At 42.5% G+C, this 16,881-nt stretch overlaps 1 protein-coding gene across 3 annotated transcripts in view; it reads right to left on the bottom strand.

The window, feature by feature from the left end:
* The window catches only part of LOC128703675 (double-stranded RNA-specific editase 1), a gene marked incomplete at its 5' end in the record, with an annotated part of 44,037 nt that extends 33,955 nt beyond the window's left edge, over positions 1–10,082 (bottom strand). Inside the window, 3 exon segments of one of the 3 annotated variants that reach the window (XM_053798828.2) lie at positions 6,950–7,086; positions 8,123–8,375; positions 9,904–10,082. In XM_053798828.2, the coding sequence (XP_053654803.2) occupies positions 6,950–7,086; positions 8,123–8,375; positions 9,904–10,082 (569 nt within the window). 3 annotated transcript variants of the gene reach the window in all.
* Positions 10,083–16,881: the final 6,799 nt, after the last annotated feature.

Genomic DNA, 16,881 nt, shown 5'->3' with positions numbered 1-16,881 from the left:
ATATGGCACACTAACAGAATGCATGTAGCATCGTATATACCGATGCTTCACTAGAGAATATTCCACTTCACTCTTGCCACTGGAACTGTATTCAAGAGCTTGGATATCATAATCACTATGACTGTCATCACCACTGCTCACATCTGTGTCCTACACATGGGAAAATATGAGTTTCTTCTTTCGTTTTGGTACAACTGAATGTGAACAAGACAGCTCAGCACCAGAGGCGGAAGGTTGAGGGTCGACTGGGTTTTCATCACTGTTACCGGTATCCCGGGCATTACTCTCGGTCACAAACTCCTCCAATCCATGAAATTCACCTTCACTGACACTTCCATCTGTGTTTGAACTATTACTTAGGAACAGAAGTCCCAATTCGCTGGGGAGCGAGGAATTTCTTAATGCAAGGCACGGTAAACAAGGCGTACTGGAATGGCATTCCCACAATGTAATTCGGATGCCCTGATTTTTTCATACTGAGCACGCTGACCACGGAGACCCATTCACTCACATGTAGGCCTACTAGCTTTCTCCTGCTAGATTTGAAGGCACTAGAATTTTGGCGTAGTACTATGGGACCGACACTTTAAGGGTTAATGCTGTGGTCTTAGGAATGGAAGTCAGTCATTAAGTGAGGAGAGGCTGTAGTTATACCGCTCTTATATCTTTACTTATTCTTTACTGGATACGTTTTGGTCCTGTTACCGATATTTGAAGTGACCAAGGCTCCAAGACTGAAACGTATGTAAAGGCTTATTTCTTTGTAAAGTTTACAATATGTAATTACAATTTTGGTTTGCTAGGTTGAAAGAAAGCCACTATCATGCCAGGGCATTTTGGGCAGACTAATCCTAATACATAGTAACTTCTTAAAATTTGACAAGTGGTTTACTTGATTACAATCATATTTAATCTTAATACTAATGCAAGGTGGAAGTTTTTAAGGATAATAATCTTGAAGTTGAACATAATACAAAATATTACAATTAATGGTTCAGTCACTAAAATTTCATGGACTGGCAGACGTTTAAAAGTATAGAGGTGACATAAAATAACTAGTTAGTTGTTTTGGTTAGTACTGAGAGTTTTTTTTTTTTTTCAACAAGTCGGTCGTCTCCCACCGAGGCAGGGTGACCCAAAAAAGAAAGAAAATCCCCAAAAAGAAAATACTTTCATCATTCAACACTTTCACCACATTCGCACATTATCACTGTTTTTGCAGAGGTGCTCAGAATACAACAGTTTAGAAGCATACACATATAAAGATACACAACATATCCCTCCAAACTGCCAATATCCCAAACCCCTCCTTTAAAGTGCAGGCATTGTACTTCCCCGCCTTCCTTCCCCTATAGATTTATATGCTTTCCATGTCATTCTACTTTGATCCATTCTCTCTAAATGACCAAACCACCTCAACAACCCCTCTTCTGCCCTCTGACTAATACTTTTATTAACTCCACACCTTTTCCTAATTTCCACACTCCAAATTTTCTGAATAATATTTACATCACACATTGCCCTTAAACAGGACATCTCCACTGCCTCCAACCGTCTCCTCGCTGCTGCATTTACTACCCAAGCTTCACACCCATATAAGAGTGTTGGTACTACTATACTTTCATACATTCCCTTCTTTGCCTCCATAGATAACGTTTTTTGACTCCACATATACCTCAACGCACCACTCACCTTTTTTCCCTCATCAATTCTATGATTAACCTCATCCTTCATAAATCCATCCGCCGACACGTCAACTCCCAAGTATCTGAAAACATTCACTTCTTCCATACTCCTCCTCCCCAATTTGATATCCAATTTTTCTTTATCTAAATCATTTGACACCCTCATCACCTTACTCTTTTCTATGTTCACTTTCAACTTTCTACCTTTACACACATTCCCAAACTCATCCACTAACCTTTGCAATTTTTCTTTAGAATCTCCCATAAGCACAGTATCATCAGCAAAAAGTAGCTGTGTCAATTCCCATTTTGTATTTGATTCCCCATAATTTAATCCCACCCCTCTCCCGAACACCCTAGCATTTACTTCTTTTACAACCCCATCTATAAATACAGTGGTCCCTCGTTTTTCGTAATTAATCCGTTCCTGGAGGAGCTACTATAAACGAAATTTACAATTTGCGAATCAATTTTCCCCATAAGAAATAATGTAAATACAATTAATCCGTTTCTGACACTCAGAAGTATTAAAACAAAAAATTTTTTTACATGAAATATACATGTAGTACATAAACAATACAATGGGAAATGATGAATGAAACATTAACAGCATAACACTTACCTTTATTGGAGATTCTTCTTAGTGTATGGGAGACTGGAGGAGGAGAGAGATTGGATTGTTTACAGTTTGGAAGGGGAATCCCCTTCCAGCAACACCTCAGGTACCAATTGCTTCTCTGGGGTTGCTTCTCTTCTCTGTTTCTTAATGCCACTAGGACCACCTTGAGAGTCACTCTAGTCCTGTCTCGCAAAGTAACTGTGGAGAGAGCTCTGTTTCTGGCGTCTCTTTAACACTTCCCTAAAATGGTACAAGACTTTGTCACTGTACATATTTCTCGCCTTCTTTACCACAGGCTTGGCACTAGGCGCTTTCTTTGGAGCCATGGTAGCTTATTTAGTACTTGCAAGCACTAAAATGAGTGGAATATTATGAAATATTTCGTAGGAGCACTTGAGGGGACCTTCACTCACTGGTAAACAATGCCAGACTGGCTGGGTAGGGAGGCCTCCCCGGCTCACACCGTGCGTAAGCGTCCTGGACGAACTACTACTCGCGAGTCAACCTATGAAAAGCGAGTCCATGTTTATACGAAAATACCCCCATGATTGGCGAAATTTACGATTGCCGAGAACTACGAAAAGCGAGGGACCACTGTATATTAAACAACCATGGTGACATTACACATCCCTGTCTAAGACCTACTTTTACCGGGAAGTAGTCTCCCTCTCTTCTACACACCCTAACCTGAGCCTCACTATCCTCATAAAAACTCTTTACAGCATTTAATAACTTACCACCTATTCCATATACTTGCAACATCTGCCACATTGCTCCTCTACCCACTCTATCATATGCCTTTTCTAAATCCATAAATGCAATAAAAACTTCCCTACCTTTATCTAAATACTGTTCACATATATGCTTCAATGTAAACACTTGATCTACACATCCCCTACCCACTCTGAAACCTCCTTGCTCATCCGCAATCCTACATTCTGTCTTACCTCTAATTCTTTCAATTATAACCCTACCGTACACTTTTCCTGGTATACTCAGTAAGCTTATTCCTCTATAATTTTTACAGTCTCTTTTGTCCCCTTTCCCTTTATATAAAGGGACTATACATGCTCTCCGCCAATCCCTAGGTACCTTTCCCTTTCATACATTTATTAAACAAAAGTACCAACCACTCCAACACTATATCCCCCCCTGCTTTTAACATTTCTGTCATGATCCCATCAGTTCCAGCTGATTTACCCCCTTTCATTTTACGTAATGCCTCACGTACCTCCCCCACACTTACATTCTGCTCTTCTTCACTCCTAAAAGATGGTATACCTCCCTGACCAGTGCATGAAATTACTGCCTCCGTTTCTTCCTTAGCATTTAAAAGTTCCTCAAAATATTCTCGCCATCTACCTAATACCTCCATCTCCCCATCTACTAACTCCCCTACTCTGTTTTTAACTGACAAATCCACTTCCCCTTTCACGCACCTCTGTGCGCTTGCTCTCCCTCTGTGGGCATCTAGCTCTCTTGCAGTGCTCCCCTTCCTTTGTTTTTGACTGGCTCGTCATCCATATTTCCCACTTCTACCACTACTACTACCTCTTCTTCTTCTACTACTACTACAACTACAGATGAAATTAAGACACATGTGCGGCGTCTGGTTGTCTTTGTTGTGGACGTTTCGCCATCCAGTGGCTGGCTGGATGGCGAAACGTCTACGATGGGGATGCCCGGGTGTTGTGCATGTGTCTTAATTTCATCTTGTCGGTATTATACACAATTCTTGTACTACTACTACTACTTCCTCCACCTCTTCCTGCCTATATATAGCCGTCCTGCTCCACCTCTGTTAGTGTGACTTTGTCAATGGTCCAAGTCGGACCGAAACGTCGTCGTAAGCTTCTCTCTTTTATGTGCGGGTTATTTGTGTATCGTTCCAGTCATGGTATTGTGCCTTTTTGTTATTTATATACTTTCTTAACTTGTTTAACTCACTCCAAAATTTTTTCTTATTTTCATTAAAATTTCTTGACAGTGCCTCTCCCACTCTATCATCTGCTCTCCTTTTGCACTCTCACCACTCTCTTTATCTTTCTTTTACTCTCCATATACTCTGCTCTTCTTATAACACTTGTGCTTTTTAAAAACCTCTCATAAGCTACCTTTTTCTCTTTTATCACACCCTTTACTTCATCATTCCACCAATCACTCCTCTTTCCTCCTGCTCCCACCCTCCTATAACCACAAACTTCTGCCCCACATTCTAATACTGCATTTTTAAAACTATTCCAACCCTCTTCAATCCCCCCACTACTCATCTTTGCACTAGCCCACCTTTCTGCCAATAGTCGCTTATATCTCACCCGAACTTCCTCCTCCCTTAGTTTATACACCTTCACCTCCCTCTTACTTGTTGTTGCCACCTTCCTCTTTTCCCATCTACCTCTTACTCTAACTGTAGCTACAACTAAATAATGATCCGATATGTCAGTTGCCCCTCTATAAACATGTACATCCTGGAGCCTACCCATCAACCTTTTATCCACCAATACATAATCTAATAAACTACTTTCATTACGTGCTACATCATACCTTGTATATTTATTTATCCTCTTTTTCATAACATATGTATTACTTATTACCAAATCTCTTTCTACACATAGCTCAATTAAAGGCTCCCCATTTACATTTACCCCTGGCACTCCAAATTTACCTACTACTCCCTCCATAACATTTTTACCCACTTTAGCATTGAAATCCCCAACCACCATTACTCTCACACTTGATATAAAACTCCCCATGCATTCACTCAGCATTTCCCAAAATCTCTCCCTCTCCTCTACACTTCTCTCTTCTCCAGGTGCATACACGCTTATTATAACCCACTTTTCACATCCAATCTTTATTTTACTCCACATAATCCTTGAATTAATACATTTATAGTCCCTCTTTTCCTGCCATAGCTTATCCTTCAACATTATTGCTACTCCTTCTTTAGCTCTAACTCTATTTGAAACCCCTGACCTATTCCCATTTATTCCTATCCACTGAAACTCTCCCACCCCCTTCAGCTTTGTTTCACTTAAAGCCAGGACATCCAGCTTCTTCTCATTCATAACATCCACAATCATCTCTTTCTTATCATCTGCACAACATCCACGCACATTCAGACTTCCCACTTTGACAATTTTCTTCTTCTTATTCTTTTTAGTAATCTTTACAGGAAAAGGGGTTACTAGCCCATTGTTCCCGGCATTTTAGTTGACTTTTACAACACGCATGGCTTACGGAGGAAAGATTCTTATTCCACTTCCCCATGGATATAAAAGGAAAAGTAATAAGACCAAGAACTATTAAGATAAAATCAAAGAAAACTCAGATGAGTGTGTATAAATAACTGTGTACATGTATGTGTAGTGTGACCTAAGTGTAAGTAGAAGTAGCAAGACATACCTGTAATCTTGCATATTTATGAGACAGACAAAAGACATCAGCAATCCTACCATCATGTAAAACAATCACAGGCTTTCGTTTTACACTCACTTGGCAGGATGGTAGTACCTCCCTGGGTGGTTGCTGTCAAGTCCTAAATTGGTAAGTAGTCAGGGTGTGAAGCATGGGTGGTGAATGTTGTAACAAGGAGAAGGCTGGAGGCAGTGGAGAAACCAAGTTTGAGGGCAATGTGCAGTGTGAATATAATGCAGAGAATCCGTAACTTGGAGATTAGAAAGAGGTGCGGGGTTTCTAAGAGTATTATTCAGAGGGCAGAGGAAGGGTTGTTGATGTGGTTTGGACATTTAGAGGATGGAACAAAACAGAATGAACTGGAGGGCATATAAATCTGTAGTGGAAGGTAGGTGCAGTAGGGGTCACCCTAGGAAAGGCTGAAGGGAGGGGGTAAAGGAGGTCTTGTGTGTGAAGGGCTGAGAATTCCTGCAAACATGCGTCAGTGTTAGATATGAGCGAGTGGAGACGAATTGTTTTTAAGACTTGGTGTGCTGCTGGAGGGTGAGCAAAGTAACATTGATGAAGGGATTCAGGGAAAACAGTTAACTGGACTTGAGTCCTGGAGGTGGAAAATACAGTGCCTGTACTCTAAAGGAGGGGTGTTGATATGCTGCAGTTTTTTAATAGCAGTTTAGGCATGTCATTGGCAAGACAGTGATGGAGTGAATGATGATGAAAATGTTTTTTCTTTTTTGGGTCACCCTGCCCTGGTAGAGGACATATGATGTGTTAATAAAATAAAATAAACCTGATGTCTAATTTTCATTAATACAATATCGTGACATGTCACACAGGTTATTATACTATCTCTATATTCCTCAGTAAGTGGACAGTTAAGCACACTGCATTCAAGATAGACCACAGGGCTGGCCACATACTTTGCATTTGGTTTGATCATCATCTGTATGTCTTCCAAACTTCGAGAAGTACTTGTAAACAAGCCTAAGCCTGGCCACTACAACATCAGTCAGTCAAGTTGCATTGCAAGTTGCTCCATATTTACCTACACTCATGTTATCATAGTGGGTTATAGATCTACTCAGGTTTCTAGCTGAATTCCTATAACATTCATTTATTTACTTCTAATATCATTTCTAATGATAGACACAGATACACCTAAGTTATATTCTACATTATCTTCAAAGAACACTAATATTTAAATATGAGAAGAGCAGTGAGAAGTTACCTTGATATCAGTGACTGGAGCATGGGGAGTGCGGCCTCCTAGATGAGCACATATAGCTTCAGTAAATGCTGCAGCCTGTGCAGATCCATCTTTTGCAGCATTGGTTCCCATAGACTGGTTTAAGAATGCTTGAAACCCTGCAATGTGAGAAGCACCTAATTCCTACAAATATGGAACATTTGCCCAAATCTTACTAATCTTTTCCCCAAGGGTAAATGTTAATAAGCTTTTACTAAGCATATGCTTACTGAGGTAAATAAAAGTGGAATTCAAAATGTCCTTATGTTCTAGTGTGAAAAACAGTAAAAGATCAAGACAGCATGGGAGAAAAATAAAGGTTATTGTAATAACCAGCAACCCTGAAAACCCAAGTTCAATTAAAGTGGAGACAATATACACATTTATGTCAGTTTAATTAACTACTTTTTTCTGCATACATCACAATCCCACGAAGTGTTTCAATAAAAAAATGGATTTACAAATATCCAACCAAATGAAGACTGAAACCCCTTAATATCTATGCAGTAATGACAAGGCAGACAAAATGAGATGACTCAAAACACAGGCCATGTACACAATAGGTAGACCACTTCAAATACCAGCAAAAAAAAGTTTGTAAATCTTTGGCAAGATTGCTTCTTTTTAAAACCATGTTTAAATTTATTGATCAAATTATATCTCAAGGTGGCACTGGCTTCGAATTGAATCTGTAATTACTGATTCCATCAATTTTTCCAAACCTGAGCTTAGGCTGATTAGTCTATAATTTAAGGCTAAGATTCTATCTTCCACTTTGTAAATGGTATAACATTTGCCCCTTTCCACTAATCTGGTACAATACCTGTTTGTAGTACAATAATCTGTTAGACAGGCTAATGATTTGGATCTCTTTACATTAATTTTCATTATATTAGACACCATTTCTTGAAAGTGAACTCATTCCTGAGGTCACTGCTGAGTAAAATTAAGGCTTGCTATGCATGACGTATATTTATAACCATCTGTCACCTTGTTGACCCAACTCATCCTTGTATACTCAATATTTCCTAAATTTAAAGTTTTTTTGCATTAATTATGTAAAGTTTTTGCCAAAACTGTACATACTTGGTTCCCAATAGTACCTGAATTTGTTACATAATTCTGTAAATAAAATAGTTATTAGCTAGTACTTACCAGGGGGAACTGCAGTGCCAAAAGGTTGGGCAGGTGGAGGGCACGTGCCAACCCTACCCTCGCGCCAATCATTAAACAATTTATAAATAGCAAATGATGCAAGAGTTGCCCATGGTGTTTTATCTTCCTCTTGACTTTCAGAAGAGTTAGAAGTGACTGGAGGTTTAACAAAGCTTATAAGTGCAGCTTCTGCTGCTGCTTGCCTTGCCAGCTGTTTGGACGACCCAAAACCTCGGTATTTTTGACTATCAACCTGAAAACCAATACAAGCCATACTCTCATTTTAGTATTTATTACCATCATTAGTAGTATTACCTATGTACTGTAATATATATACACACACAAAATGTGTGTACACATGAACACATGCACTTTAATGTGTAAAGCAGCACACACACACATATATATTAATGCAATTTGTATTTCTAATTTATGTCAGTAATGCTAGGCCAAGGAAAATAAGTGTTTCTGGCTAACTTATTAAATTTAAACAAACAGAACTAATTACCTGCCATGTCTTCATACATATGCAAATACAGTGGTACCCAGAGTTTCGTACAGCTCCCAACTCGAACAATTATGTAAGTGTATTTGTAAGTGCTTTTGTAAGTGTATTTTTGGGGGTCTGAAACAAACTAATCTAATTTACATTATTCCTTATGGGAACAAATTCATTCGGCAACGGCACTCAAACAGCCTTCTGGAAGGAATTACGGCCGAAACTCGGGGTACCACTGTAGAATGAATGATATAATTTCTAATAAACTAATTTAGTGTGTACCAGCATATAGTTCACTGTACTATATACATAAAGTTCTGTATAGGCCACTGGTCTTTTCCAACCCAGACAAGAAGGTGAGCTGAAAACTAAAACAATCAACACAGCTCTTTGATTTGTCAAGTACCACTACCTATTCCATACATATTTCAACACCTGCTACATGATGTTTCCATCAACTCTGGCAAACATCTTTTTCAAATGCAAGCATGCAGCAAGTAGTGTAGTTACTTTCTCTAATCACAGAGCAATAGCAGTTATGCATCACTGCAAACACTCAACTCATACGTTTTCCCTCTGACTCCGCTGCCTTCTCCAGTCATTACCGATCATAATTTGCCATATGCTTAATTAGTCAGGTACAGTGGTACCCCGAGTTTCGTACAGCTCCCAACTCGAACAATTATGTAAGTGTATTATTGTAAATGATTTTGTAGGTGTATTTTTGGGGGTTTGAAACGGACTAATCAAATTTACATCATTCCTAATGGGAAGAAATTCGTTTGGCAACGGCACTCGAACAGCCTTCTGGAACAAATTATGGTCAAAACTCGGGGTACCACTGTATACTCAGGAGACTTATTTCCCCAATTCTCTCATTCCCCTAAACAGTGCAATACACTCTTTATGCATTTTCCTTTCTCTTATATGCACACTGAACAAAAGCATTATTACAATTCTCCTTCCCAACCTGTTTTCAATCTCACTAAATATCATTTACCTCTGCTGTTTTTCCCACTTTCAATCAGTTCCCTCACTTTCTAAAAGGTCTCAAGACTCCTTGCTTCCAAGAATGAAATTCTTGTTATATAATTATCTACATTCACTAAGCTCTGAAAAATCCTGTTTCCATCAATGTTAATACTATTGTTTGTTCAGTACAGCACTTTCACTCAACATACACAATACATCAAAAACATATTTTCCTTGGCCTACTTAATGCTAAATATAATAAGTGAAATAGCCCATCATATCTTTGATATTTGGCCATTACTTGCCATACCCCATTAGATACCTCAACAGATATACAGAATGGTTGAGTAACTCCTCCCTCCTGCTCAGTAGTGTATGTCACTCCAGGTCGAAGCTCGTTGAGGCACATTACTGCATTCTTGGGCTGCACGTACTTCCGGATCTTAAGATTCTTGGCTCCTGGCACCTTCTTTCTCTTGATCTTGACGCCTGCCACCACATATTAATTGAAAGGTTGCAACACACTTGCCATTGACATGAATAACAACCTGCCTTATATTTTAAGTGAATACAAGATGCCAAGTTGAGATCTTCAAGCAAAGTTAAGGCCATTGGTCATAAAACATCTTCCCACTTTGTATACTGATTTGCATACCAGATTGTCACATAATAAAGTTAGGTGGAATGACTGGGTAGGATTCAGTACCTGGCGTACTTCCCACGTCAGTCAGACATCCATGACAAGTGTGGGCAACACGCTTCAATTAAAGTCTCTGAAAATGTCTCTACGACTGTTACGTACGCACCCAGCCTCATGCATGGCAGCCAACCAGGGACCTCTTGTTAAATACCATCTTATACCTTTAGACAAACCAACCTACATTAGAATTTGCTAAAAGCACTTACAAGAGAATCCCCCACTGGCTTTCTGGCGTGCTACAATTAACTAGTGTCGTGAGGAGACATAACAGGTTATGGGACCAAAGATCACCTTGCGTGGCCATCAAACTAGCCCGCTGTCAAAACAAAGGAGAGTCCCAATAAATACCATGCCACTGAATTCTAATATATATATATTTTCTATACATTTATATATTTTCTTTTTTTTTATTAATTCATACAGGAGAAGGAGTTACTAGCCCCTTGCTCCTGGCATTTTAGTCACCTTTTACGACACGCATGCCTTACGGAGGAAGGATTCTTTTCCACTTCCTCATGGAGATAAGAAGAAATAAATAAGAACAAAAACTATTAAGAAAATAGAAGAAAGCTCAGATGGTTGCATGTACATGCATATGTACTGTGATCTAAGTGTAAGTAGAAGTAGAAATATGTACCTGTTATCTTGTGTGTTTATGAGACAGAAAGAAGACACAAGCAATCCTACCATACTAATTCGGCAGGACAGTAGCACCTCCCTGAGCGGTTGCTGTCAACCAACCAATAATGTTGAAGGATCAGTTATGGCAGGAAAAAGAGGAGCATAAATTATAAATTCAAGGATTAGGAGGATTAAAATAAGGGTTCGATGCAAAAAAGTGGGTTATACTAAATGTTTATGCACCTGGAGAAAACACACACACACACACACACACACACACAGATAGAGAGAGAGATAGAGAGAGATAGATAGAGATAGAGAGAGAGATAGATAGCTGACCAAATCATGAGGAGCCCGTCTATCAGCATCCTGTCGGCCAACATTAGAGGTTTCATTACTAATGTTGGAGAGCTCACACACAGTTTTGTGAACACTCGACGTCCCGACATGATAGCTGTTGTTGAAGATCTCTAAGGGTAGTTCTCAATGGAACGGAATCAGCAAGACATCCTATTGGGGCAAGTGTTCCACAAGGAAGTGTCCTGGGACCATTGTTATGGAATGTCTACTTCAACGACCTTCTTCATCTCATCCCAGAATCCCATGCATATGCAGACGACTGTACACTGACATTCACTTATCCAAGAGAAGAAATGCCAGCTGCTCTAAGCTACATCAATCACCAGCTAAGAGCTATATCAGCTTGGGGAAATAGATGGCAAGTAACATTTGCACCTGAGAAAATGCAAATGATGATGGTAATGCTGGTGCAGTAGTAAGGATGAATGGGAGGGTGTTGGCACCTGGAGAAGAAGTTGATATCCTTGGGGTGAAATCTGACTCCAAACTGACCACGAAGAACCATGTTGTAAATCTTGCAAACAAGGCAGCCAGGAAGCACTTCGCCGTATCTCGCATCTGCTTTACAGTAGGGCTTGCAAGATTCTGTACGAGGCACAAGTACGCTCACACCTTGAGTATGCTCCACTTTCTTGGTTTTCCTGCCCCCCCCCCTCTCATCTGCGACTGCATGACAGAGTAGAGATCAGAGCATGACGTCTCATCTCTTGCCTGGACCCATCCTGGATAGATCTGTCATTTCAGCAGAGCCTTCAACACAGGAGGGATGTGGGTGGCCTTACTGTTTTGTACAAGGTCAATATTGTTAAGTACCACACTTGGATCCATTTTGAGGACAGCGTGAAACAAGCTTTTATGCCACAAGACGGGCAGAAAGCAGCAACTTCACTCTGGCTGTACCCTTCTCCAGAACATCACTCCACCTGAGATCGTATATACCCAGGATGACTCGAGTATGGAACACATTCGTACAGCATAATGATGTCAATGAGATAATGTCAGTTGATCAAAATGCTGGCCAACAGATGGCTCCAACTTCATCCTGTTTCCTACTTGTATGTCTCATAACAATAAAAATGCTTTCAAATGAGCTGATGTAGGTAACAGCTCTTAGCTTGCCAATAAAGTTAGGAATCCTTAACCTGTAAATAGCTTGCCAATACAGCTAGAGATCCTTAACCTAACCTTGTCAAACCCTCTCACTCTGTGTGTGTGAGAGAGAGAGAGAGAGAGAGAGAGAGAGAGAGAGAGAGAGAGAGAGAGAGAGAGTGTCGGTCGGTCGGTCGGTCGGTCGGTCGGTCGGTCGGTCGGTCGGTCGGTCGGTCGGTCGGTCGGTCGGTCGGTCGGTCGGTCGGTCGGTCGGTCAGTCAGTCAGTCAGGTCAGTCAGTCAGGTCAGTCAGTCAGGTCAGTCAGTCAGGTCAGTCAGTCAGGTCAGTCAGTCAGTCAGGTCAGTCAGTCAGTCAGGTCAGTCAGGTCAGTCAGTCAGGTCAGTCAGTCAGTCAGGTCAGTCAGTCAGTCAGGTCAGTCAGGTCAGTCAGTCAGGTCAGTCAGTCAGGTCAGTCAGTCAGGTCAGTCAGGTCAGTCAGTCAGTCAGTCAGTCAGGTCAGTCAGTCAGGTCAGTCAGTCAGTCAGTCAGGTCAGTCAGTCAGTCAGTCAGGTCAGTCAGTCAGTCAGGTCAGTCAGTCAGTCAGGTCAGTCAGTCAGGTCAGTCAGTCAGTCAGGTCAGTCAGTCAGTCGGGTCAGTCAGTCAGTCGGGTCAGTCAGTCAGTCAGGTCAGTCAGTCAGGTCAGTCAGTCAGGTCAGTCAGTCAGTCAGGTCAGTCAGTCAGGTCAGTCAGTCAGTCAGTCAGGTCAGTCAGTCAGTCAGGTCAGTCAGTCAGTCAAGTCAGTCAGGTCAGTCAGTCAGTCAGGTCAGTCAGTCAGTCAGGTCAGTCAGTCTATCAGCATCCTGTCGGCCAACATTAGAGATTTCATTACTAATGTTGGAGAGCTCACACACAGTTTTGTGAACACTCGACGTCCTGACATGATAGCTGTTGTTGAAACATTTTTGGATGGCAGGACTCCAGAAAATTTTGAAAGAATTGCTGGCTACACCTCATGGATGAGAAGAGACAGGCAAGGGCGAGGAGAAGGTGTTGCTGTGTGCTTCTCTAAAAGTGTTCATGCCCAGCACATTGATGTTGCCACCCCTACTCATCTTGAAATGATGCTCTTCAAGCTCTGTATAAACACTAGTACCTCTGTACTAGCATGTGCAATGTACAGACCTCAGTGGCAACATGCAGACCCCCATCAACTTCCTAATGGAAAATATTGACTCCCTTCTGCTACAACACAACTGTCAACATATTATAATTGTTGGTGACCTCAACCAGCACCTTATACAGAGGGACTTTGATGACCTTCTTGCAGTGTTTGACATGAGAAACTTTGTGATTTCCCTACTCATATCTCTGGCTCCTCCCTTGACCCAGTAGTGAGTGATCTGGCAGAAGGCATAGTCACTTGTCAACCCCTCGGCTACGTTGGATCGTCTGACCACAAGGCTGTTTTTACGACACTTAAGATCCCAACAGAACGAGGTGAGGAGTTCACACGCACAACCTGGCTATGGGAAAGAGGTAATTGGCCAGCCATTTGCTCTGAGCTCGCCACCACCGATTGAAATGCTCTTGTCCAAGGGGATGTTGACAACCAAGTGAAAGCCTTCACTGGACACATCCTTAATCTACAACAAGAACACATTCCTCACCGGCAATAGGTGACGAAGCCTACAGATCAGCCTTGGTTTGGCTTTCGTTGTAGAGAGGCTGCTACTGCTAAGTACAAAGCATGGCGAAGGTACAAGAGACACCCTACCACCTATAACAGGAGCTTGCTCACGCAAGCCTGTAGGCATATGGGTGACGTTCAAAGGTGGGATATTGCTAAATGGGAGGTGGACACTAAAAGAAAGCTAGCATCAGGTAGGGTAGGCTCCAAAACCTGGTGGTCCCTGGTCAAGGACAGACAAGGTTATCTGCCTGATGAACTCATTCCACCTCTAAATCGACAGGATGGGACCACCTCTACTAGTAGTCAAGAGAAGGCGGACCTCTTTGCTGAACACTTTGCTACCAAAATGCAAGTTCCTGATCCAGCAAGGGACCCTCCTTGGCTAGCTGCAAGAACTGTGTCAAAACTGTCAGTGGTGACAATAAGGCAGGAGGAGGTGCATTTACTTCTTAAATCGCTTGACCAAGAAAAGGCTGTGGGCCCAGACAAGTTGAGCCCAAGATTGTTGAGAAGATGTGCAGATCAGCTAGCAGCACCTCTAACTCGAATCTTTCAGCACTGCCTTCAGGAAAGGTTACTCTGCTGCTGATCTGTTGTTAAACCTCTCCACTAAGTGGCACCAGTCACTGGATGAATCCAAAGTCAGCTGTGTGGTAGCACTGGACATTGCTGGCACTTTTGACCGGGTGTGGCACCAGGGCCTCTTAGCAAAACTTCAAGCACTGTGAATTGCAGGCTCTATGCTATGCCTCCTCAGTGATTACCTTCATGGTAGATCTCTAAGTGTAGTTCTCAATGGAATGGAATCAGCAAGACATCCTATTGGGGCAAGTGTTCCACAAGGAAGCGTCCTGGGTCCATTGTTATGGCATGTCTACTTCAACGACCTTCTTCATCTCATCCCAGAATCACATGCATATGCAGACGACTGTACAGTGACATTCACTTATCCAAGAGAAGAAATGCCAGCTGCTCTAAGCTACATCAATCACCAGCTGAGAGCCATATCAGCAGGGAAATAGATGGCAAGTAACATTTGCACCTGAGCGCAAATGATGATCAGTCTCTAGGCACCATGATGGTAATGCTGGTGCAGTAGTAAGGATGAATGGGAGGGTGTTGGCACCTGGAGAAGAAGTTGATATCCTTGGGGTGAAATTTGACTCCAAACTAACCATGAAGAACCATGTTGTAAATCTTGCAAACAAGGCAGCCAGGAAGCTTACAGCACTTTGCCGTATCTCGCATCTACTTGACAGCAGGGGTTGCAAGATTCTGTATGAGGCGCAAGTACTCTCACATCTTGAGTATGCTCCACTTTCTTGGTTTGCCTGCCCCCCCCCCCTCTCATCTGCGACTTCTTGACAGAGTAGAGAACAGAGCAAGACGTCTCATCTCTCGCCTGGACCCATCCTGGATAGATCTGTCATTTCAGCAGAGCCTTCAACATAGGAGGGATGTGGGTGGCCTTACTGTTATGTACAAGGCCAATATTGTCAAAATACCACACTTGGATCCACTTTGAGGACAGCGTGAAACAAGCTTTTATGCCACAAGACGGGCAGAAAGCAGCAACTTCACTCTGGCTGTACCATTCTCCAGAACATCACTCCATTTGAGATCATACATACCCAGGATGACTCGAGTATGGAACACATTTGTACAGCATAATGATGTCAACGAGATAAAGTCAGTTGATCAAATGAAAATGCTGGCCCACAGATGGCTCCAACTTCATCTTGTTCCCTACTTGTATGTCTCATAACAATAAAAATGCTTTCAAATGAGCTGATGTAGGTAACAGCTCTTAGCTTGCCAATAAAGTTAGGAAACCTTAATCTGTAATATAGCTGTCAATAAAGCTAGGGATCCTTAACCTTGTCAAACCCTGTGTAGAGAGGGAGAGAGAGAGGGAGGGAGGGAGGGAGAGAGAGGAGGGAGGGAGGGAGAGGGAGAGAGGGAGGGAGAGAGGGAGGAGGGAGGAGGGAGGAGGGAGGAGGGAGGGAGGGAGGGAGGGAGGGGAGGGAGGGGAGGGAGGGAAGGAGGGAGGGAGGGAGAGGGGAGGGAGGGGAGGGGAGGAGGGAGAGGAGAGAGGGGGAGAGGAGAGGGGAGAGAGGAGGAGAGAGAGGAGGGAGAGAGGGGAGGGGGAGAGAGAGGGGAGAGAGAGGGGGGGAGGGGGAGAGAGAGGGGAGAGAGAGGGGAGAGAGAGAGGGGGATAGAGGGGGAGAGAGAGAGAGAGGGGAGAGAGGGGAGAGAGGGGAGGGGGAGAGAGAGGGGGAGAGAGGGGGAGGGGGGAGAGAGAGGGGAGAGAGGGGAGAGAGGGGGGGAGAGAGAGAGAGAGAGAGAGAGAGAGAAAGAGAGAGAGAGAGAGAGAGAGAGAGAGAGAGAGAGAGAGAGAGAGAGAGAGAGAGAGAAAAATTGACACCCTTCTGCTACAACACAACTGTCAACATATTATAATTGTTGGTGACCTCAACCAGCACAATATACAGAGGGACTTTGAAGACCTTCTTGCAGTGTTTGACATGAGAAACTTTGTTGATTTCCCTACTATATCTCTGGCTCCTCCCTTGACCCAGTAGTGAGTGATCTGGCAGAAGGCATAGTCACTTGTCAACCCCTCGGCTATGTTGGATCGTCTGACCACAAGGCTGTTTTTACGACATTTAAGATCCCAACAGAAGGAGGTGAGGAGTCCACACGCACAACCTGGCTATGGGAAAGAGGTATTTGGCCAGCCCTTTGCTCTGAGCTCGCCACCACCGACTGGAATGCTCTTCTCCAAGGGGATGTTGACAACCAAGTGAAAGCCTTCCACTGGACACATCC

This window comes from Cherax quadricarinatus, chromosome 70, assembly GCF_038502225.1.
Source record: "Cherax quadricarinatus isolate ZL_2023a chromosome 70, ASM3850222v1, whole genome shotgun sequence".
Classification (NCBI taxonomy): Eukaryota; Metazoa; Arthropoda; class Malacostraca; order Decapoda; family Parastacidae; genus Cherax; species Cherax quadricarinatus.
This window is presented reverse-complemented; position numbering and strand designations above follow the sequence as displayed.